The following is a 23,542-nucleotide window of genomic DNA, read 5'->3' as shown; positions in this document are numbered from 1 at the left end:
TTTCCCATTCGCTGGCCAATTACCTGCGAGCCGCAGAACGCCAGTTCCCGCCGGTCATCCTACTCTGTCGGATCCAGTCGCGGATGGCTCGTGCTGGTCGCTGCTACGCCGGTCTTCTCGCCGCTACGTTCTCAGGGTTCGCGTGAGCTGCCGCTATAGCGGGATGTAAACACCCGCAAAGTAGATAAAGCTCACAGCAAAACACCTGAAAACAAACGTTTACCAGACAAGTGTTTTTGTCGTCGTTTGCATACTGAACGAATCATAAATCTCCAGTTGCTGAAACCTGTGTCTGAGAACAGTATGGAGAATTTGTAAATACGATTTTTCCTCAGAGAAAAGCTTACACAAAGTGGACGGGTCGTAAAATCCTACATGTTCTCCTTCAAGTGGAACACGTCGACCTTAAGAGTGAGTCCACGTCGTCAGAAACTGTACTGTCTGTCAGGATGGCAGTCGAGCGTAGGATGTCATTTGCATTTGAACCTGACCATATTATTGTGACTGCCGGGAAGATCGTAGAACAAGATCCTAGAATTATAAACATATAGAACGTTTCCGCGAATATGGTAAACACTTTCAGATACGATGAAGAGGAGTAGGTGTATAGATCTGAAGCAGGATAGCCTGCCTCCCAAACGACTGAAAAAGCCAAAAATGTTGTGGGACTTGTATCGGACTACGGGAACCTGCAAACTGTTGTTTGTACTATACCAGAAACCAGTAGCTCTCCCCCACCCCGGTTCTTTTGATAATCGAACTTCCGTGTACATAACAGTTTCAGATGTCTGATTACCTTACGAATGAGTTAATAGGTTTAATATTTGACGTTAAGCAAGTAGAACCTTTATGGTCGAAGACGCAAAATCGTAATTATTTTGTGGGTCTGTAAGCGAGACAGAAGTTAAGAAAAAATTTGAAATTATGTATAAAGTTTGTTGGAAGTTGTTAAGTGCTCTCGTTATCAAACACTGGAGTACAATGGTCAGGACAATTTGCGCTCCGATTAAATACAAGCTAGTTTTTCGCGTATCTCATTGTTTATGGCTTCGTATCTCATAAACTGTGTGTCTCACAATGACTTAATTTTTCGGGTAGATTCAGTGTCATAAATAGATACTGTTTTCAAAATGTGTTGCGAATGGAGTTAGTATCAACGAAATAATAAACTGACACGTCATCCTTAACGCTGAAGTATAACTGGCTAACACTGAAAATGTAGTAAGCGATCTTATTAGCTTCTTCCCTTTCATTAATTTGTGCGAGATGTCGTCGAGAAAAAAGTTTCGAAAACGTTTGAAATTATGGGTAAATTTTATTGGCCGTCGCTAAGTGCTCTCATTCGCTATTATTGGATGATTTTATTCAGACAAGGAACCCCTTGAGTGCGAGGTCGCAATAGACCAGTGATGTTTAAGGCATTCTAGGCCCCGCATATTGTGTACTATGCAACCACACTATTGGCTGCTAATGGCAACAGGGGCCGGGCCTGTAGTATCCAATGGTGAACACAGCATGAGGCTGTGGAGCTTAGTTGAACTGCTTAATCGAAAGTGAGCAAGAAGTGGCACATAAAATATTAATGTTTCCGCTAGGTGAGTCAGTGGACAATGTACACGGACAGTACAATTATGGCGATACGTGCGTAACAAGTGAAAATGATACTGAATCAGGTGTAGAGCCACGTAGTTCATCATCCTTGTCGATCAGGAGGCGGATACTAAACGTAATTACGTACATAGAAGATCATCCACAGCATCGTAAAAACCAATTATGAACAAAGTCCGCAGCAATATGACAGTGTAGTGCGTTAGAACAACTACGGATGTTCAAAGGAAGACAAATCGCACTTGTTACAAAAACTGGTATTTGTGCGTTTGAAGGATGCTCGATACAATCGACAGGATGGGCATGACAGTAACCTACTGCGTTATGCATATCAAACTGCCCGAGCCATAGATTAAATAATTTCAAGGAAAGTAGTGGATGGTTGCATAACTTCCAACTGCGCTACAGAACAGGAAAACGTACGATAACGAAGTTTCAAACGAATCGTCAATTGACGATACATAGCAAACAGCGGAATCAGACCGAAAATTCGTAAATGAGATAAGCAAACTTACCCCATCGTTTAGTAAGGAATTTTTTTCAACTCTGACCAAACGGAATTTGAAGAGGAAATGCATATATGAAAGGAACCCTGGAAGCTGGAGGTAGCAACAGAGATGTACCAATATCAACTAACATCAATGTCTTAAAGCTTCCGTATACAATTAAGCCGACTTTTAGTCTGGATGATAAATTGGCTGGCAAGTTGTTATTGTGCTGCGAGAAGTTTGAGGTGCTATGTCCCATACTATTCTTCCTCGTGTGCGTGATCTTGCAAGGGGACTACGGAATATTTACGTCACAGTAAGCGAGAGTGGAAAAGTGGCCATTGAGAACTATAACTGAGATATGAGCACTGGCTAACAGCTGGTCTAGGTAGCTTGCTTTTTCTTGATTCCTGGTCTGCGTATAAAAATCATACTTCTGAAAACTGTGTGACATCGCAGTTCATAATACCTGGAACCAGTGGACAAATTCAGCCTCTGGATGCTTGTATTCTTCATGCCTATAAAATATATTATCAAACTATCTGCAGATACGCTTTAAAAGATAGCCAGTTTCACGATAAGCTCCACTGAATTTGGTTGATGCCACCACATTTAACCAATTCACTTCACCGCATTACACCAATATGATTCTAGAAGCATCGTTTAAGAGAGGATACCTAGATGAACGTGCTGCACTATTTTAATTATCCATCTTGACTGTGCGAACGCTTGTGGATCACTGTGGCGCAACGTTTTTCATACAGTGTTCGAGGTGCAAGTTAATGATTTATTCTGACTATTTCTTTAGTGTCGAAGGTTTCCTTTCTGTGAAGTGTAATACGTACATCACATCGAATGTTATCTCTGCACCTCCCGCACACTCTTTTTCTGTCGCCCTCCTGATGCATGTGGTGGCTCATTAGCAGCTAATACTTTTGTCACTGTTAAAACAACACTTTCAAATGAACCTTGTATTGTATTTTATGTTAACCGGGGACCTAGAAACGACGCAGAGGCCCCGTCCCCAGCGCAGCCGCTTGGTCCACCACCCTAACGGCTAACGCAGTCCACTTCACCCCTCCACCGCCCCACACCGAACCCTGGGTTACTGTGCGGTTCGGTCCCCGGTGAACCCCCCCCCCCCCCCCCCCCCCCCCCTCGCAGGGAACGTCTCACACCAGACGAGTGTAACCCCAAAGTTTGCGTGGTAGAGCAATGGTGGTGTATGCATACGTGGAGAACTTGTTTGCACAGCAATCGCCGACATAGTGTAGCTGAGGAGGAATAAGGGGAATCAGCCCGCATTCGCCGAGGCGGATGGGAAACCGCCTAAAAACCATCCACAGACTGGCCGGCTAACCGGACCTCGACACAAGTCCGCCGGGCGGATTCGTGCCGGGGACCAGGCGCTACTTCCCACTCCGCAAAGCCGTGCGGGCGGGCCAAATGAACCTTACTAAAGACTGAACTGGCGACCTCGCACTCAAGCGATTCCTTGCGAGTGATACGCGCTCCACGAATTACCTATCTCGAGACACATACACAGTTTCTAATTTTAATACTTGTCTTATTGTGTTAAATCTTTAACGTAAGATTAACCGAGTTCGAGTCTCGGTCGGGCACACAGTTTTAATCTGCCAGGAAGTTTCAACCTCTCAATGATTAAAGATTTTTAAATTCGGTCGATAATTACAACACTCAAAATCATATTTTTTGTTCACTCTGTAAGTCGTTCGATACGCAAACTGCTATCTTGATCGGGTGACCAGGTAATCACTTGATTCTCTATGTACGCTGTTAATAAAACTGCAAGACGGGTAAAACCGACCGACACGCTGACGTACACCATGAGTGATGCCGTTCGTTAGCTGCTGATGTACATGTCTGCGGACCTCACGAGATACAGGAAGCCGTAGACAGCAGAGTTCAAACCGATGCCCTGTTATTCAATTCCCAAACACCCTCCGATGCATTTCCCCTCAAGTACTCAACAATGGACTTGTATGCTACGTATGTGTTTAAACTGAAGATTATCTTTCAATCGCGTCAGCACATCGTTCCCAGAGAAAGAAAGCTACGAAAACGCTGCTTAACATACAATCGACTACAAGTAGAACTAGCTGAATTGGTCAACGCCGCGGAAGGATATCGCTTGCTGAACCACCGTGGCATCCACGTGCTGGGAATTAGTGAAAGGCGCGAAAGACTTAATCCTGGATATTCGGTCGCGAGTTTGAACCCCGCTCTTCCTCAACGCAGATCCTGTGACACAACTACTCGACGTCGCTCACTCTGCGGCGTTTTCCGTAGGGGACACGGAAGACAAAACAGCACAAGGTGTATTTCACGCAAGTGTACTTGACCATTACTGTTCCGTTTCCATGCATCCGGCGTGTTCTGACCAGTCTGCCTCCGTAGCTGAGCGGTCACTGTAGATGGCTAACATGCGGAAGAGGCGACTTCAGCTCACGGTACTTTCAAAAAATTTTCCTTGATGGTGGCACTGGAACGGGACCCACACAGCCTCGTGGTGCCAACTGAGGAGCTAGTTGATAGAGCAGCAGCAGTTCTACGGTCTGGAAAGTCGGCAAAACTGCCGGGAGAGCGGTGTGCTCACCACATGGCCCTCCATATCACATCAGGATGATGCCGTAAGGCAGAGGGTGACAGGGCGGCCGATGGACATCCCTTGAGCCTTCACGACCGCAGCTACATAGAAACGAAAAACGATGTCTGTTGTTCGAGAGAATACTGGATAACAGAGGAGTTGATGTGTGTGCTGTATGGAAAGACAGTACGGAAAAAAGAGAAATACCTCAGAGAGATATCCTGGAAGTTTAACATGTCCGCAGAATTCTGACGTGGCGTTTCTAGTTTCGGCGATATTCACACGATGCTTGAGGTAGTCGTCGGATTAATGTACAAAATTTAAAAAAAGAGCCGTATGAAAGGGCGAACTAATACGTTAAACATGTGTAGTTGACATCGCAGTACTTGTTGAGTGCACAAGCTTAACTACTTCAAAAACTGGACGTATTTGTCACAGGGGGATATCCGCGATTTTTATTTACTCAAAGGTGGCTTTTTTGTCTCTTCAAAGATGTTTCTTATTTAAAAATGACCGATTTTGACTAATGGCAAAAAAATGGCTCTAAGCACTATGGGACTTAATATCTGAGGTCATCAGTCCCCCAGATATAGAACTACTTGAACCTAAGGACACCACACACATCCATGCCCGAGACAGGATTCGAACCTGCGACCGTAGCAGCAGCGCGGTTCCGAACTGCAGCGCCGAAAACGCTCGGTGACAGCGGCCGGCGGCTAACGCCACCCGTCTTCGGATCCCATCTCGTAGTTACAGAAAAACTTTCCCTCTTTGAACTATAAGTACCTCACAGTGAACTGGCAGTTCCATTACAGAAGGTTACTATGTAATCAGGATAGGTTATTGTGTAACTACGAGATATTATTTGAAGGTGGGCGACATTGCGCGAAACTTGTCGACTTGAAATACAAAACAGCGATCAACTGATAACAAATAAGCGTATTTTTGGATGTTCCAGTCAGTGCGTGATATAAACCACAAAACTAACAACGTCAGTCTGAAAATGAATGCTGAGCTTTAGGAATTTATAGTATTTTCCCGATCGATTCAGTGTACTCCACTGTTTGTTGGGTATTTGAGATTTTCTAGCGTGCAGAGTTGTAGATCAAATGGTTCAAATGGCTCTGAGCACTATGGGACTTAACATCTGAGGTCATCAGTCCCCTAGAACTTAGAACTACTTAAACCTAACAAACCTAAGGACATCACACACATCCATGCCCGAGGCAGGATTCGAACCTGCGACCGTAGCAGTCACGCGGTTCCAGACTGAAGCGCCTAGAACCGCTCGGCCACTACGGCCGGCGAGAGTTGTAGATCGCTGGGTAGCTAGTACAACAAATGAATTATTTAATTATTTGAAAAAATAAAGCAGGCACTCACATGGTTAGTGTATTTCCTCAAATAATGTAATAATACATAGCCCTAGAGCTCATTCGTCATTATTACGGATTAATTAATGATTTATTTAATGTTAACAAATGGAGCATAGTACTATAAATTGTTCTAGAACTTACATGAACCTGATATGAACTTATATGGCAAGAAACTCTTCATTCTCACCTAGAAATTTCGGTTTATATATTTGGCCGAGGGCGAGATTCCGTGAGAGACGTACAAAAGTTCTGACTCAAAAATAAATGGACGAGAGCACAACAAGAACGCAGTTACTGGTCTCGTACTGGGAAAAATCAGCTGTTATATTTCTACCTACACGCGGTCGGCCTGATAATAAGCTGATTTAGCACGATTGATTTCAGGGTGTGGCCGGATGCCCTTCAAATAATGGTTCAAAAGGCTCTAAGCACTATGGGACTTAACATCTGAGGTCGTCAGTCCCCTAGACTTAAAACTACTTAAATCTAACTAACCTAAGGACATCACACACATCCATGCCCGAGGCAGGAAACGAATCTGTGACCGTAGCAGCAGCGCGGCTCCAGACTGTAGCGCCTAGAACCGCTCGGCCACTCGAGCCGGCGGATGCCCTTCCCGTCGCAACGCCGTCTTCACCTCTTTATAAGTATATACCCACGTATAATAATTATATACCTTACAGTATAGTTAAATAAATGTACATAACGTAAGCATCCACGTTTCAGCGTCAGGGTTTGTGGAGAGTATTCTGTACAATATCTGGAATATGATAATTTTAAGAGAGCTTTTCAGTCCTAAAAATTTAAATAGTTTGATATAGCCGATTATTTCACTACATGATGAAACAGTTTCGCTTCTCTGACAGTTCCATTTGAGAAACTGTGTGCACTGTGTCTTTTCCAGCCAAGCTTTGATATATTTTCTGAGAAACAAGTTCTAGCGTTATTCACTGCCCTATTTGCTAAGTTATGTAAATTGCATTCCGCGTCTTTCAGAGTCATTGCAGAAAGAAAATAATGAATCACCCGCCTTGTTTAGGGTCATATCACCGATACGTGTTAAGAAAAGCACCTGATCCAAAACACTGTGACTGGCTTCACCTCCCACTTTACAACACGACAGTCAGAACCAAACCTATCCGCTGAATGTTGACACTGAGGGACAGCTTTCTGTCTGCTGTTTTCTAGATACGAAACTAATAACCGTTTATTTTTCCCTAATCCTAAAATTTTCCAATTTAATCACAAGTAAATATGGTCCACACAGTAACATGCTTTGTTAAATCATAACAGATATCTGCTGTTCCTAACACCCCTTTATGCCCTGTACGTGCCTCATTTTCTTTTATTTCATGTTGATGACCTTCTCCTGAAGCCGGACCACAGATATGAAAACAAATTATAGATTCAGAGATCTGTCTGTACTCTCTTATTCTTCGCCTTCTCAAACAAACCCTGTTAAAGAACAGTAGCAAGGATATAGGCCTTATTTATCGTCTCTTTCTGTAAACTGATTTTACTGATGAGCATTTTAACCCTGTGATACACTATTCATTAGCACACTTAAGAAAGTGATTGGAACGACTTCACAAAGTAAAACACATTGAATACTGACATAGAATAACAGATTTTATACTAGACCATCATCTACATCTACATGTACATGGATACTCTGCAAATCACAGTTAAGTATCTGGCAGAGGGTTCATCGTACCACCTTCGCAATTCTCTATTATTCCAATCTCGTATAGCTCGCGGAAAGAAAGAACACCTATATCTCTCCGTACGAACTCTGATTTTCCTCATTTTATCGTGGTGGTCGTTTCTCCCTTTGTAGGTCGGTGTCAACAAAATATTTTTGCATTAGAAGGAGAAAGCTGGTGATTGAAATTTCGTAAGAAGCTTCGTTCGCAACGAAAAACGCCTTTCTTTTAATGATGTCCGGCCCAAATCCTGTATCATTTCTGTGACACTCTCTTCCATATTTCCTGATAGTACAAAACGTGCTGCCCTTCTCTGAACTTTTTCGATGTACTTCGTTACTCCTATCTGGTAAGGACTCCACACCGCGCAGCAATATTCTAAAAGAGGACGGACAAGCGTAGTGTAGAAAGTCTCCTTAGCAGATCTGCTACATTTTCCAAGTGTACTACCAATAAAACGCAGTCTTTGGTTAGCCTTCCCCACAACATTTTCCGTGTGTTCCTTCCAATTTAAATTGTTGGAATTGTAATACCTAGGTATTTAGTTGAATTAACGGCTTTTAGATTAAACTGATTTATCGTGTAACCGAAATTTAACGAGTTCCTTTTAGCACTCATGTGGATGACCTCAGACTTTTCATTATTTAGGGTCAACTGCCACTTTTCGCACCGTTCAAAAATCTTTTCTAAATCGTTTTGCAGTTGTTTTGATCTTCAGATGACGTTATTTGTCGATAAATGACAGCGTCATCTGCAAACAACCAAAGACTGCTGCTCAGGTTGTCTCCCAAATCGTTTATATAGATAAGGAACAGTAAAGGGCCTATAACACGAACTTGGGGAACGCAAGAAATCGCTTCTGTTTTAGTCCGTAACTTTCAGTTAATTTCTACGAAATGTGAACTCTCTGACAGGAAATCACAAATCCAGTCACATTTCTGAGACGATATTCCATAAGCAAGCAATTTCACTACAATCCGCTTGTGTGGTACAGTGTAAAAAGTCTTCCCGAAATCCAAATACGGACTCGATATGAAACCCCTTGGCAATAGCACGCAACATTTCATGTGAATAAAGTGCTAGTTGTTTTTCACAAGAACGATGTTTTCTAAACCCATGTTGACTGTGTGTTAATAGACAGTTTTCTTCGAGGTAATTCATAATGTTCGAACAGAATATATGTTCCAAAATCCTGCTGCATATCGTCGTTAACGATATGGGCCTGTAATTTAGTGGATTACTCCTACTACCTTTCTTGAATATTGGTGTGACCTGTGCAACTTTCCAGTCTTTGGGTACGGATCCACTGGAATGGACGCTGTGCACCTGAGGACCTCAGCACAAATGCAGTGGCTGTTTTTCTTGAATGCAAATTCCCGAAGTAGCCAAAACAACCTTGCCAACATGTGGATCCGCTGCGGAGGTTTCGCTGGGAAGCCCCTACACATCCTTCATACAGTCTTGGTCTCTCCACATGCGATTTCCGTATTTTTCGAGCGAAGCAAGACATTCGTAGCCTTCGATTTGTTTCTGGCAAAGACGTGCACGCCTGGATACAATCATGATTCCATAGACAACCACAAACATTTTTTTATGAGGGCATTGACAATCTTGGCTCACATTGGCATAAATATATTAACAGTTGTGGCGATTACTTAACTAATAATGAAGAGATTTCTTACTTATCCTTTCTGTCACATTTTCATTTGATTACCCCATATGTAAAGGCAAACACGCGGTTGGGTGGACATTGCACTTTAAAATTTTCTGCCACTTGATGTATCTCAACTAATAAACGTGTTCTCCAAATCTCAACGTTGCGACTCCTCTCCTAGGATCTTTCTCTGGATCACATTGCCAAATATCAGTGTCGCTTTCACTTATAAAATATGATGGACTTATTGGGTAAAATGTTTCAGCCACCACAGGTGGTCGATCGTCATTGATTACCAGCTGTCAGTACTTCCCAATGATGACTGCTCATCAATGAGAGCCGCGCGGGATTAGCCGAGCGGTCTCAAACGCTGCAGTCATGGACTGTGCGGCTGGTCCCGGAGGAGGTTCGAGTCCTCCCTCGGGCATGGGTGTGTGTGTTTGTCCTTAGGATACTTTAGGAAAAGTAGTGTGTAAGCTTAGGGACTGATGCCTTAGCAGTTAAGTCCCATAAGATTTCACACACATTTGAACATTTTTGAACATCAATGAGCAGCTGCGGAGCTCTTACCCAGTGACTCCACTTCTTTGGGAAAAGCATGGAAAAACACCCTTCTGTACACAGTGTTCAGCCGCCTTGGGGCACCAGAAGAAGATCCCAGAAGAGAGTGCGAAAATTCAACTTTTGTAAAAAAATTGAATACGATGAGGCCTAATCACCGAGAAGAATTTACAGTCAATGTATGAGGACATTTTTCGCCTAAATGACACTCAGTTATCTTGAATACTGCGCAGAGCATTAAGAAGCACGCAAGTAGCTCGCCTATATCTTCAGGGAGTAGATTAAAAACATGAATAACAATAACAATACTGCTGCCAAAATGGCACTCCAAATCTCGTATTTAATACTCTTTACACGGGGGAAACTACTGGGCACATTGATGGACAACCTGTTGTAGCTGAATTTGGCTAAATATATCAGTTCCCCAGGAGAAATCATCCTAAATCATTTAAACTGAGAATTAAAGGGAGATTGTGTAAATTCCAAAATTACAACAAAATAAAATAAAATTCTCGGTCTTGTCATCTAAATGAAAGTTCAGGGCCATTGGCTTAATGAAATTGGACAAGATCTTCAGGAAACTGCTACAATAGGTCACACTGCGCGGAACAGATCTGCAGTCACACCACCAGTACAGAACCATCAGTCTGCAGATAAATCGGGAAATGACACCAACAGAGGCTGTATAGAAGAACATAGGAGAAATTGAGAAAGGAAATGAAGAGATTTTGGGAGAAAAGAAGGTAATCTCATCACTTAAACTAGTGCAATCAAATTGTGGGACTATAGTTGAGCTTTAAGCACACCCCTGTCATACCATCAGATCTGAACCCGATCACCTATTGCACAGGCCGCTCCCCATAAGACCATATGGATAATTAAAACACTACTATTAAAGTTCTAAAGGTGAAGAGGTATCGCCCAATTAAACATGAAATATGGGTATTTGCACGCCCAAACCAACCACCACCCAGCGCAGAACGACTCAGTTATACGTTCTTTGGCCATCTGTGCGCAGTGCCAAAGTGTTGCTCAAAACATAACACAAGAGCTCAAGAGGCTGCGTACAACGTTTATGGCCAATGGCTGCAACCATAAATCGATCCAAACAGCCATGGTCACAAACAAAAGGAAGCGAGTTAGGGAATAAATTGAAAAATTGCTGCCAGCAACGTGCTTGCCTTACGTGAAAAACGTCAATGACAGGACTGGTAAACTCTTTCCCCTTGTTGGTGTCCATCCTGTCTACCACAGCAGGCGCAAGGACAAAGACAGATGCTTTACACGCTGTAGGCGTATACAAGGATGGACTGTCAGTGTGGAGGCGTGTACATCGGTGACACCGTCAGACCGATACCAATGCGCATACGAGAACACGAGTTCGTCTGGGGCAGCACAGCAAGTTTGTAGTGGCCAAACACCGACAAGATGGGGGAAAGGTAATCCAGTTTAACGAAACCCGCGTAATTGCTAAGGAGCCGATCTTGACGAAACGCAAGATCACAGAAGCTATAGCAATAACAAAATACCCTAACAAAATGAACAGAGAGGATGGATACAAGCTTTCCCCATCGTGGCTGCCAACCCTCAGAGTCCAACACGCCGCACCAACGGCACGTAACGCGAGCGCTACCGGCGAGTAACTGCCTCGGCCTGCGTCCAGCCGGAGGAAAATACGAGACCAAGCCTCACCAGCCGATGACCATCAACCACAGCAAACAAAGCCAGAAGCCATAGATAACAGCAGATCTCTTCTCCATCTATCGCAGCAGCCTATTATAACAATGTTCCCGCTTCTTCCGCCTCAAGTGACCAATATTAATGACGACCTTTCAAAACTGTGATGCAACGTCATGCACAGCGATCAGCTATGACAAATACAAGCTACTACACATAGCTAAAGTACAACAGTACAACAGTACTGTAACTGTCGCCGAAACTTTGATTTTTCCACTGTAGTTTCTAGCATTCTGACGCGACACTATACTCCTGGCAATGTATGGAAGAGTGCTTTGGATAAAGAAAGAGCACAGAGGAACGCTTCTCGTAATTTACAGGCCGATGCTAGTGACGGTGATGCAATATATGGACATAGATGGTATCACATTAACACTCCCCATTTCCGAGATGTCATTATGACGTAATCCACCCAATGAGATGCATACCACGGCTAATTCGAAGATCAAGCCCATTTCATTTTTGATCGGTTCGAAACGCCTCCCTGTCTGATTGAAAATGGAGCAGCATACATACTACAAACATACAATATCCTATACCAAAAACCAGTCTCTCTGCTCCTATAAACATCTTCGTACACACACCATCCGACTGGGTTGCGCCGATAATCCCAATCCCATTGCCAATGACCGAGCAGCCTTCTGACCATCTCAGTAATACCCTTTACACCTCTCAAATGGTTCAAATGGCTCTGAGCACTATGGGACTTAATATTTGAGGTCATCAGTCCCCTAGAACTTAGAACTACTTAACCTAACTAACCTAAGGACATCACACACATCCATGCCCGAGGCAGGATTCGAACCTGCGACCGTAGCGGTCGCGCGGTTCCAGACTGAATTACATCTCTCATCCACTCCTAAATTATCCAACTGAACACCTCATCTTCGCCATCTTTCTCTGCCGCATTCGTTCTATCTCTTACAGTTTTCTAACCCGTGTGGTCCAAATCTTTACCACATAGATAATCACTACCTATCTTAACCTGTATTGCCGCACACGCGCAGAAAAACAGCGTCAGTTTATCAAGAACCCTAATGTTCACAAAATCCACGCCTCTGTCCACACCCGGACTAGCTCAGATACTATCCCCAATGCCTCCCCTAACCTCTTAAGGCACACCTCAGCAGAAGCCTTGGTTCCTACTGGGAGTGATCACCTTCCTGTCCTTCCCCGCATCTCTTACTGTGTACCAACCCAAACCCGGACCATCCCTAATGCCAGTGCGCCTATTTTCTCCCAGTTAAGCTTGTTTCTCTACTTCTTTATCTGTGAGCCACTACCAGCAGGCCACACGTGGGTCTACGTCTTTCTACCATTATCCTCAGCTCTACAACCCTCGTACTCACCTACGCCAATGTTGCCTGGATCTCTGTCTCCCTAAATTCTACTTCTCCCTTGACACCCTGGAAGGACATGCATTCTGCCTGGCCTTCCTCATCCGCCTACTTTCTCCAACGTGCAACCTGAACCAACTCATCCACTTTGCACACCTTCTTCGCTTCACAGAGCATCTCTGAATCTAGTACATTAATCGCAAAATCCTAGTTCCTGCAGCCAATATCTCCCCCACTTACCACCAATCTAGGTGCCCTGCTGCCGCACTACATCCATATTCCACCTCACATGCACTGTAGTGCCTTATTCATACTCTTCCCCCAGATTTTCTAGCAACTCCCACTACCCAATGACGAAATCCGTCCCGATAAATACCCCTCTTTCCAACCACAGGCACAACGCTCCACCTCACACCACCCGTCTTTCTCCCATGGCCTTTCTCCTCCTCGCTCACTTAGTTTTTACCTGCCATTCGTTATGGCCCATAGTGATACACATCATTCCACCTCCTTTCACGATGATAAAAATTTACATGCATCACCATTACACTATAGCATTGTTCACTTACTCATCAGTAATAATATTTTATCTGTAATATCACCTACGAAGTTTTTAAAATCTTCATTTATTGTCGTCTATTTTATGTAAAAATAGTCACTACTACTTCTGTTATATGTGAGGTGTCTGTTCTTTTGGACACGTCCAGTACAGGCTCCACACTGTCATGATTCTGTGGCTGTATATTTACATGAGGAAAGAGAAATACCGACGTGAACTGCATTAGGGCGTTAGAATAGCTTAATGGCTGCTAATGAAAATTCGTGCTGCGTCGCGACTCGAACCTGGATTTCCCACTAAACACGAGCAGTTGCCTTAACATTTCAGCTATGTGAGTACGGTTCACATCCAACACAATTTCTAACCTGTCACACAATACTTCCTAAGTATGTCCTGTCCATTTTCCTCATTGTTCGCAGCATCTTGCATGATTCCTCCAAGAGGTGAGACATGTCAGACATAATATCATGAAATGCCGTCAAAGCTTACATATTACTATTACACTATGTTGTCTGAAAGAACAGACACCACACATGTAATAGTAATATCTAAACCTTGACAGCATTCACGTTATCTTCAGTGTGGATGCACCCTAGGTCCGACCTCTTGAGAGAATCAAGCAAGTTGGTGTAAGCTATGAGGTAAATGGACATGGGGGACCTATGGAAGAAATGTGTGACAAGTTGGAAATTAAGGTTGAATGTGAAGTGCACTCAGATGGGCAAAGCAGTTGAGGCGACTGCTCATGCAAGGCGGAAATTCCGGGTCCGAGTCCTGACCCAACATAAATTTTCATTTGTCACCAATGAAATAATTTCCACGTCCCAGTGTGGCTGATGTTCGTATTTCTTTTTCATTGTGTCAATAATATTCACCAGTGTGTGTATTTAAAAAAAATATTCATTATCATCTGTTTTTATGTATTCTGAAACATCTGTGAAAGTTGTATAACCTTTGTCTGGAGAAAGGTTTTATATTCTGCCAGCCCACCCTTTGAGGTGAACTGAAATAATGATAAAGAAACAAAACAGAAAACAAATAGTCAGATGCAGTCCTTTAGGCATAAATATGGGATCATCGCCACTTTCACGACATCAGATTTGGCTTCTGACGACGATGATGGAGGCAGCCACGGAAGTTTGGGATTTTACCCAAATTTGGCGCTGCAAGTTAATAAAGAACTTTTTATCCGAGGACTCCGTCGTGAAAAACTTAGTTGCCACACTTACACAAGTGAGTGCACCGAATCAAGGAGCTTCAATCCACACTGCAGATTCGGTCCAGATGTGGCTCACCTTCTTTGGCTCACTAGCTAGTGCGCTATGCGTCAAGATGGATGAGCAGATTGTCTCTTCACGGGACATCCACAACTGTTATCCGCCACCAACGATACAATCAGCTACATTTGTAAAAGTTATTTATTTCTAAAAGGGAAAGCAGGACCCAGTTTCAGAAAATGTGTCCCATGCTCAGGAGCATTTTAAAATGTGAGTCCACAAAGGATGCACATCTAAGGATGAAGTAGGCTAAAATATGTTAAAACAATGCACCCCTGCCAAATGGCATGCAATAGGATATCGGCGACCAGAATGGCCGAGCGGTTCTAGGCGCTTCAGTCTGGAACCGTGTGGCCACTACGGTCGCAGGTTCTAATCCTGCCTCGGGCATGGATGTGTGTGATGTCCTTAGGTTAGTTAGGTTTAAGTAGTTCTACGTTCTAGGGGACTGAGGACCTCAGCAGTTAAGTCCCATAGTGCTCAGAGCCATTTTTGAACCAATAGGATATCCTCTTCAATCCCAGGTCTGTCAGAAAGTCTCTCGCATAGGACGACAACAGTCAGGGCTTAGGGGCGAGCTACACTCGGATTTCCATGCAGACACATAGGCGGCCTTTCGTACCGAGTGCTGCATAGACACCGATCAGATCCACATGAAGCACAAACCAAAGCTGTTTTCATGTGGCTCCATGTGTGGTTCAAATGGCTCAAATGGCTCTGAGCACTATGGGACTTAACATCTGAGGTCATCAGTCCCCTAGAACTTAGAACTACTTATACCTAACTAACCTAAGGACACCACATACATCCATGCCCGAGGCAGGATTCGAACCTGTGACCGTAGCGGTTGCGCGGTTCGAGACTGAAGCTCCTAGAACCGCTCGATCACAACGGCCTATGCTCCATGTGTGGCGTGCCCCTAAGTGTGGACTGTTGTCCTCCTCTGTGAGAGGCTTCCTGACGGACCTAGGATTGAAGAGAATGTCTTGTTCCATGCCATATACCAGGGATAAACTATTTTAAGATATTTTAACTGAGACTGAAATAGGTTAAAAAATGCTTAAACAATGGATCTCTAGTACATGACAAGCATGAGGATGTCCTATTTAAACACAGGTCAGCCAGAAAGCCCGTTGCAGATGAGAACAACGGTCCGTGCTTAGGGCCGCGCTACTTACGGATCTGCATGAAGATAGACAGATAGCCTTTCGGATACAGTGCTGCATTGACACCCATCAGACACGTACCAAGCACAACCCAAATCTGTCTTCACGCGGATCCACGTGTGGCGCGCCGCTCAGCCCGGACCATTGTCCTCCCCTGTGACAGGCGTCTGGCAGACCTAGGATTGAAGAGAATATCCCGTCGCATGCCATGTAATATGGATCCACTGCTTTAACATATTTTAACCTATTTTAATCTTAGTTATGTATCCTTTGTGAACTCCATTTTAATATGCACCTGAAGATGGGACACATGAATTGCAACACGATTGTTTACAACTATAGCGGACTTATCATTCACGATATGAAGAAAATACGAGGGTTGCCCAGAAAGTAATGCACCATTTTTTTTTCCACCCGAAGACAATGTTACGAATGCGGAACGTTACACACGTATTATTTGAAGTCTCCTGAGTGAGTGCGCCAGGTTTTCGCCACTTCGGACAGATAGGGAAGCAGCCGGACAGTTTCAAAATGGCGTCTGTAGATGATGTACACTATAAGCAACGTGCCGTCATTTTGTTTCTCACTGTAGAAAAAGAAATGTGGGGAGTATTCACAAACACACGTGCAAAGTCAGTGGAGCATCTGCTGTCGACAGACGTACACTTAGTCGCTGGGCACTGAGCGTGAGGTCATCAGAAGGCGGTTCGGCGGTGTTCCACGATTTACAGCGGCCTGGGTGACCATCCACGGCTGTGACACCTGTCCTGTTGCAGCGATCTGATGTCATTCGAGAGGACAGATGCATTAGGACTCGACAATTGGCGTTGCATCTGTCAATGAGCAAGGGAAGTGTTCATGCAATTACCCGCACTCTTGAATATTCAATAATGTGTGCTAGATGGGTCCCGTGGTGTCCAACGGTGGATCACAAATCGCACATAAAAACATTTGTCTTGATTTGTTGCAGAGTTTTGAAGCTGAGGGGGAGGCCTTCTTGTCCCGGATTGTGACCATTTTGAGCCCGAAACAAAACGACAGTCCACGGAATGGCGGCATTTCCACTCCCCACGGAATAAAGACTTCAAAGAAACTGATTCCACCGGTAAGGTCATGATCACCGTGTACTGGGACTGTGGAAGTGTGATTCTCGTTAATCTGATACCAAGACGCGGTACCATTAATTCCGAGGCATATGTCAACACGTTAACAAAACTCAAGACGTGCGTCCGGCGACTTCAACGCCACAGCAAACCAAGATATGTTTTGAAACTTCTTGGCAGATTAAAACTGTGTGACGGACCGAGACTCGAACTCGGGATCATTGCCTTTCGCGGGCAAGTGCTCTACTATCTGAGCTACCCACGCACGACCCACGACCCGTCCTCACAGCTCTACTTCTTCCAGTACCTCGTCTCCTACCTTCCAAACTTTACAGAAGCTCTTCTCAGATAGTAGAGCAGTTTCCCGCCAAAGGCAAAGGTCCCGAGTTCGAGTCTCTGTCCGGCACACAGTTTTAATCTGCCAGGAAGTTTCATATCAGCGCACACTCTGTTGCAGAGTGAAAATCTCATTCTGGAAACCATCCCACAGGCTGTGGCTAAGCGATGTCTCCGCAATATCCTTTCTTTCAGGAGTGCTAGTTCTGCAGGTTCGCTAAAGAGCTTCTGTAAGGTTTGAAAGGTAGGAGACGAGGTACTGGCAGAAGTAGAGTTGTGAGGACGGAGCGTGAGACGTGCTTGGGTAGCTCAAATGGTAGAGCACTTGCCCGCAAAAGGCAAAGGTCCCGAGTTAGAGTCTCGGTCCGGCACACAGTTTTAATCTGCCAGGAAGTTTCATATCAGCACACACTCCGCTGCAGAGTGAAAATCTCATTCAAGGGATGTGTTTCTGCAACAAGATAACTCTCGGCCCCATACATGTATGAGGTCTGCTGAACACATCGCGAAATTGAGTTGAACAGTGTTTACCCCATCCGCATTGCAGCTCTGACCTAGCCCCTTCTGACTTCCATTTGTTTGAGCCATTAAAGGATGCCATTCGCGAAAGACATTTCGAGGAGGATGAGGAGGTGATTCTCACAGGGAAGCTCTGACTCCGCCACCAGGACAAGAATTGGTACCGACAGGGCACACACGCCCTTGTTTCGAGCTTGGAGAAGGTCATAGAACGGGATGGAGATTATGTGGAAAAATAGCGTGTGTAGATCAAATACCATTTCTTCGTGTGTGTAATTCTCATTATGTTAAATAAAGAATTGTAGAAAAAATGCGATGCGTTGCTTTCTGGACAACCCTCGAGTGGAGTGCATGGTACGTGGCAAGACAGAAATAATATTTTGAAGAATCAGCCTCAGTTGCGCAAAATTTTCTGGGCTTTACCAGGTTTCGGCTACATTAATCTAGCCTTCTTCAGAAGCATAAAATTACTATAACATGCCAGAATAAGGCACAGTCAACATTAAAATTAAAACCAATAGTACCGTGGTACCATATCGAATTGACTGTGCCTTACTCTGGGATGTTATAGTAATTTTATGCTTCTGAAGAAGGCTAGATTATTGTAGCCGAAACCTGGTAAAGACCAGAAAATTTTCGCAACTGAGGCTGATTCTTCAAAATATTAGTCTACCGCAGTTTCTGACAGGGCTGCAATATGCTAAAAATTCTAAGACAGAAATAGGGCCCGGTGAGGTGATGTGAGGAGTGAGGTGAGGTGAGGTGAGGTGGGCACCTTGTGGACGAAGCGCAGCGCGACGCGCGGGCTGCCCGCCCTCATCTCGCGGCTGGCCAGCGCCAGCAGGGTGCCCGGGTCGGCCGACACGCCCCCGGCGGCAGCTCCCCCGGCGTCGCCGGCGCGCTCCTTGCTCTTCTTCTCCTTGAGCGAGGCCTTGATGTCGTCGGAGCCGATGCTGACGGCGGCGGCGCGGTCCTTGTCGGTGTACAGCTCCTCGTAGGGCGCGGCGCGCGTCCGCCGCTGTCGGGGCCGCGACTGTTGCTGGTGCAGCGTGCGCAGCTTGATCTCGCGCAGGATCTGCGCGAACGGGCTCAGCACCTTGCGGGACGACGCCTGCTCCTGCTGCTGAGGGGGCGGCGGGGGCGGCCGACGGAGGACTGCGCCCGGTCTACGACGGGCGGGACGGCGGGCCCTCGGCCGTTCCACCTCCTCCTCCGCCTCCTCCTCCTCCACCTGGTCTTCTGTGGACTGGTCCACCACAGCGGTGGGTATGGAAGGCGCTGCTGCGTCTGGCGGCGGCGGGGGCGGCGCCGACACCGCTACCGCGGCGGCGGCCGCCCTCTTGAAGCTGACGGCCCTCTTCTTGTCGACGCCGACGGCAGCCTCGTTGGTGTCGGCTGCCAGGCTGACCCCCAAGAAGCTCTGCAGCAGCTGCGCCTCGCGGGTCGCTCCCAGCAGCTGGCTCACGGCGGTGGCGGGCTCCCCCATAGCGACGCTCTCCCCCACCCCTCGAGGTTCAGTAAGCACTGAAGTCACGCCGGAAGAGCTCCTGCTTGACTAATTCTGTGCTTTGCCGGTTCTCGAATTTCGCCAACGATATTTTCTGTGTCTCAGGCAATCTATTCGGTCTCAGAAGCACATAACAGTTCAGAGCGCAATACAGTCACTCGTGGTAGCCAGTAAGTGTCTCTCAGAATGCTCGAAAAGTCAGTAGCTCTACATAGGCAAAGTAGTCAGAATGTCTCTCCAGGCTAACTCGATATATGTACAAATGTTTCAATGAGTGCTTAGGCACCTACGACAAGAGTGCAAAGCGAGAACGTCAGACTTGTATAAATCAATACTTCCTTAGACCACTTCATGCGAGTTGTATATGAAATAGTACCTCATTTTGATCACCTTAGTTGACACTTTTTCATACAGTACCTCTTCTGTCGGCGATTTGAAAATGTGTTTGAGTAGCCAGATCACACGGCAATTACGCGAACAACTCCGTAAAGTAAGCTGGTATCTAGTTAAAAGTTTTATTTCAAAGCCTTATACAACATATGCGTCTTACGAGCGTAAATGCATCCAACTGGTGACTATATTGAAACTAATTGGCGTCGTCTACGGGAGAGAAAAAAGTGTCGTCTTTAGCTGCGATTCTTCCGAATATTCTCTCGTGAACTCCATCTCTAATATTTTCATCTCCCTAGCTCTAGTGTGCCAACAGTACTTTCCAAATTTATAAGACATTTCGGACAATCTCAATTTTTGTTAACGTACATGTCTACCCTCGTTTAAACTAAGAACCTTTTATTATAGTATTTTGCTAACACTTCCACCGTTTCGAAAATCTAATTTTAAGGGTACCTGACAATAAATGGAAATTATTGGAGCAGTTTTCTCAGAGACACTAAAAATGTTTCATGTAGTCTATATTCCCTCTTGAAGCTTGACGGTGTTCACTTGTAATTTTCATCGGTTTATTTACGTGCTTGCCGTTAATACCGCACACGAATTATATGAAAGAGCGAATGACACAGTAACATTTCGACAAAAAAAGGCATATGCAATAAATGTGCTTCTCGTTTTGATTTGCATATTGCTGGTAAGTGGAAAGTGGTGCGTTTGTCTTACAGTTCTCTTACTCACAGGGCATGAGAGGCGCCAGAGCAATACGACGTATGTTTGGAAAGAATGCGGACGCAGCGTGGGAGTACGACCTTGGTGTGTGTGGAGGCGGCGCGGCGTGGCGTGCAGCGAGCGGCGAGCCGGACCTGTCGCCGCGGACACCTGCGGGCGACTGGATGCGCGCCGGAGCAGCCGGTTGCCACGGAGACCCGTCAACAGCGAATCAATTCGCCGCCTGTCCCCGGCCACGGGACAGGACTACGGGACGGGGGAGTGGCGAGGGAAGGAGGGGACGAGGACGAAGAGGAGGCTGCGACGGCCAAAGGACTCGCGGCAGAGGCCTTCCGCGCGGTGAGCAAATGAGCCGTACTGCCATTTATCATGTCTCCTTGTCGTCATTTTTATAGCACACTCCTCTGAGGAGCAGGGGGAGACTGGGGCACGTTTACATGGATTTCTTTTCGCGATTTTTTTGAAATTTGTTTTCTTTATTTTTTGTTCGGATTTAACATGTTTAAATTTGCTCGAACAGTCCACGGGTGTGCTGCCGTGTCCAAAGGGCACAATATTTCGGCGATCAGACATGTCGCCATCGTCAGGTTCGCTGACGAACTGAGCTCCTGAGGGCGGGCGGCCATCCGCGGGGGGAGGGGATTTAAATCGGCCGCCCGCCCTCAGGAGCTCAGTTCGTCAGCGAACCTGACGATGGCGACATGTCTGATCGCCGAAATATTGTGCCCTTTGGACACTATGAACCGGCAGTATACCCGTGGACTGTTCGAGCAACAAATACGCCGGGAGAAACTGAAAAATCACATGTTTAAATTTGTTTAGTCTTACACACTGAAGCACCAAAAATCTGGTATAAGCATGCGTAAACAGGCACAATATGACGCTGCGGTCGGCAACGCTTGTATAAAACAAGTGTCTGACGCAGTTGTTAGATCAGTTACTGCAGCTAAAGTGACTTTGAACGTGGTGTTATAGTCGGCGCACCAGCGGTGGGATATAGCATCTCCGAGGCAGCGATGAAGATTTTCCCGTACGACCATTTCACTAGTGTACCGTGAATATCAGAAATCCGGTGAAACATCAAATCCCCGACATCGCTGAGGCCAGAAAAAGCTCCTGCAGAAACGGGACCAACGACGGTTGAAGAGAATCCTTCAACGTGACAGAAGTGCAACCCTTCAGCAAATTGCTGCAGATTTAAATGCTGGGCCACCAACAGGTGTCACCGTGCGAACCATTCAACGAAACATGGGAACCGAAATCCCAATCGTGTACCTTTCATGATTGCATGACACAAAGCCTTACGCCTCGCCTGGGCCCGTCAACACCGACATTGGACTGTTGATGACTGGAAACATGTTGCCTCGTCGGACCAGGTTAGTTTCACAATGTATGGAGCGGATGAACGTGTACGGGTACGAAGTAAACCTCATGAATCCATGGACTCTGCATGTCATCAGAGGATTGTTCAATCTCGTGGAGGCTCTGTAATGGTGTGGGGCGTGTGCAGTTGGAGTGATACGACTCTGAAAGGTGACACGTACGTAAGCATCTTGTCTAATCACCTGCATCCATTCTTGTCCATTGCGCATTCCGACGGACATGGGCAATTCCAGCAGAGTAACATGACGCCCCACGTGTGCAGAACTGCTACAGAGTGGCTCTAGTAACACACTTCTGAGTTTAAACACTTCCGCTGGCCACCATGCTCCCCGGTCAAGAACATTATTCAGTATATCTGGGATGCCTTGCGACGTGCTGTTCAGAAGAGACCTCCACCCCCGCGTACTCTTGCGGATTTATGGACAGCCCTGCAGGATTCAAGGTGTCAGTTCCCTCCAGCACTACTTCAGACAATAGTCGAGTCTATGCCGCGTCGAGTTGCGGCACTTGTGCGTGGTCGGTAGGGTCCTACACGATATTAGACAGGTGTACCAGTTTCTTTGGCTCTTCAGTGTAACTCTCCATTGCACTTAAGAGTGCAAAATAATTTTATGAGGGACGTTCAGTAACCCAACACATTTTTCCTCAGCCAATTTTGATTGAAAAATATGCGGAATTTCTTGTGAGACGTGGCAGAATATTTCCATTTCAGCTCCTACAGATTCATTAATTTCCGATAGGTGGCGGCGCGATACGTAGCATTTAAAAGGGAATCAACAGCGGGGGTGCGTTCCAAGCAGAGAGCTGTCATCGTGTTTCTTTTGGCGGAAAACTACAGCATCTCTGATACTCGTAAGCACTTACAGGATGTTTACGGATACCCAGAAGTGAACAAAAGTACGGTAAGTCATTGGGTGACGTGCCTGTCATTACCGCAACAAGGTTGTGCAAACCTGTTCGATCTCCCGGGTGTCTTCGGGCCGCACACAGCTGTGAAACTGAAGAACCGACTTCAGCTTGTTCGTTACCACAAAAATTAAATCAACTTCTCCTTCTCCATGACAAGCTTCGCACAAGTCTGTGCACCCAAGAGATGTCAACAAACTTCATTGAACTGTTCTTCGTCGTCCTTCCTACAGCCAGCATCTCGCATCTCCGACTTCCATCCCCAAAGAAGGATTTACTCAGCGGGAAGCAGTATGTGAATAGCGGCAAGATTACTGATGTAGCAAGACGTTGCCTCCGACGTGGACGAGTAGAGTGGTTCCATGTGGGCATACCTGCCCTCCCAGTAGGGTGGCGTCAGGCCGTCGCATTGAACGGAGATTGCGTTGAAAAATAGGGTTTTGTAGCCAAAAGAGTGGGGAATAATATGGTGTATTGAACTCCTCAATAAAACAAATCTCATTTGCTCGTATATAGGCTCAAGTCGTGTTCGTAAACGTGGCCCGGAAATGAGTAAGTTGACGCACCTACTGCGGCAGATTTATGCGTATCACAG

General features: G+C 45.6%; 1 protein-coding gene across 1 annotated transcript in view; it reads right to left on the bottom strand.

Moving 5' to 3' along the window:
* The window catches only part of LOC124594356 (outer dynein arm-docking complex subunit 4-like), a 109,271-nt gene extending 89,753 nt beyond the window's left edge, over positions 1-19,518 (bottom strand). The window contains exons 1-2 of the mRNA XM_047132724.1: positions 19,354-19,518; positions 18,808-19,278 (exon numbers count right to left, since the gene is read on the bottom strand). Of these exons, the coding sequence (XP_046988680.1) occupies positions 18,808-19,278; positions 19,354-19,518 (636 nt within the window). The remainder of the gene's footprint in view (positions 1-18,807; positions 19,279-19,353) is intronic.
* Positions 19,519-23,542: the final 4,024 nt, after the last annotated feature.

The sequence above is a fragment of the Schistocerca americana genome, chromosome 2, assembly GCF_021461395.2.
Source record: "Schistocerca americana isolate TAMUIC-IGC-003095 chromosome 2, iqSchAmer2.1, whole genome shotgun sequence".
NCBI classification, from domain to species: domain Eukaryota; kingdom Metazoa; phylum Arthropoda; class Insecta; order Orthoptera; family Acrididae; genus Schistocerca; species Schistocerca americana.
The sequence above is the reverse complement of the archived record's forward strand: the minus strand, read 5'-3'. Positions and strand labels throughout refer to the sequence as shown.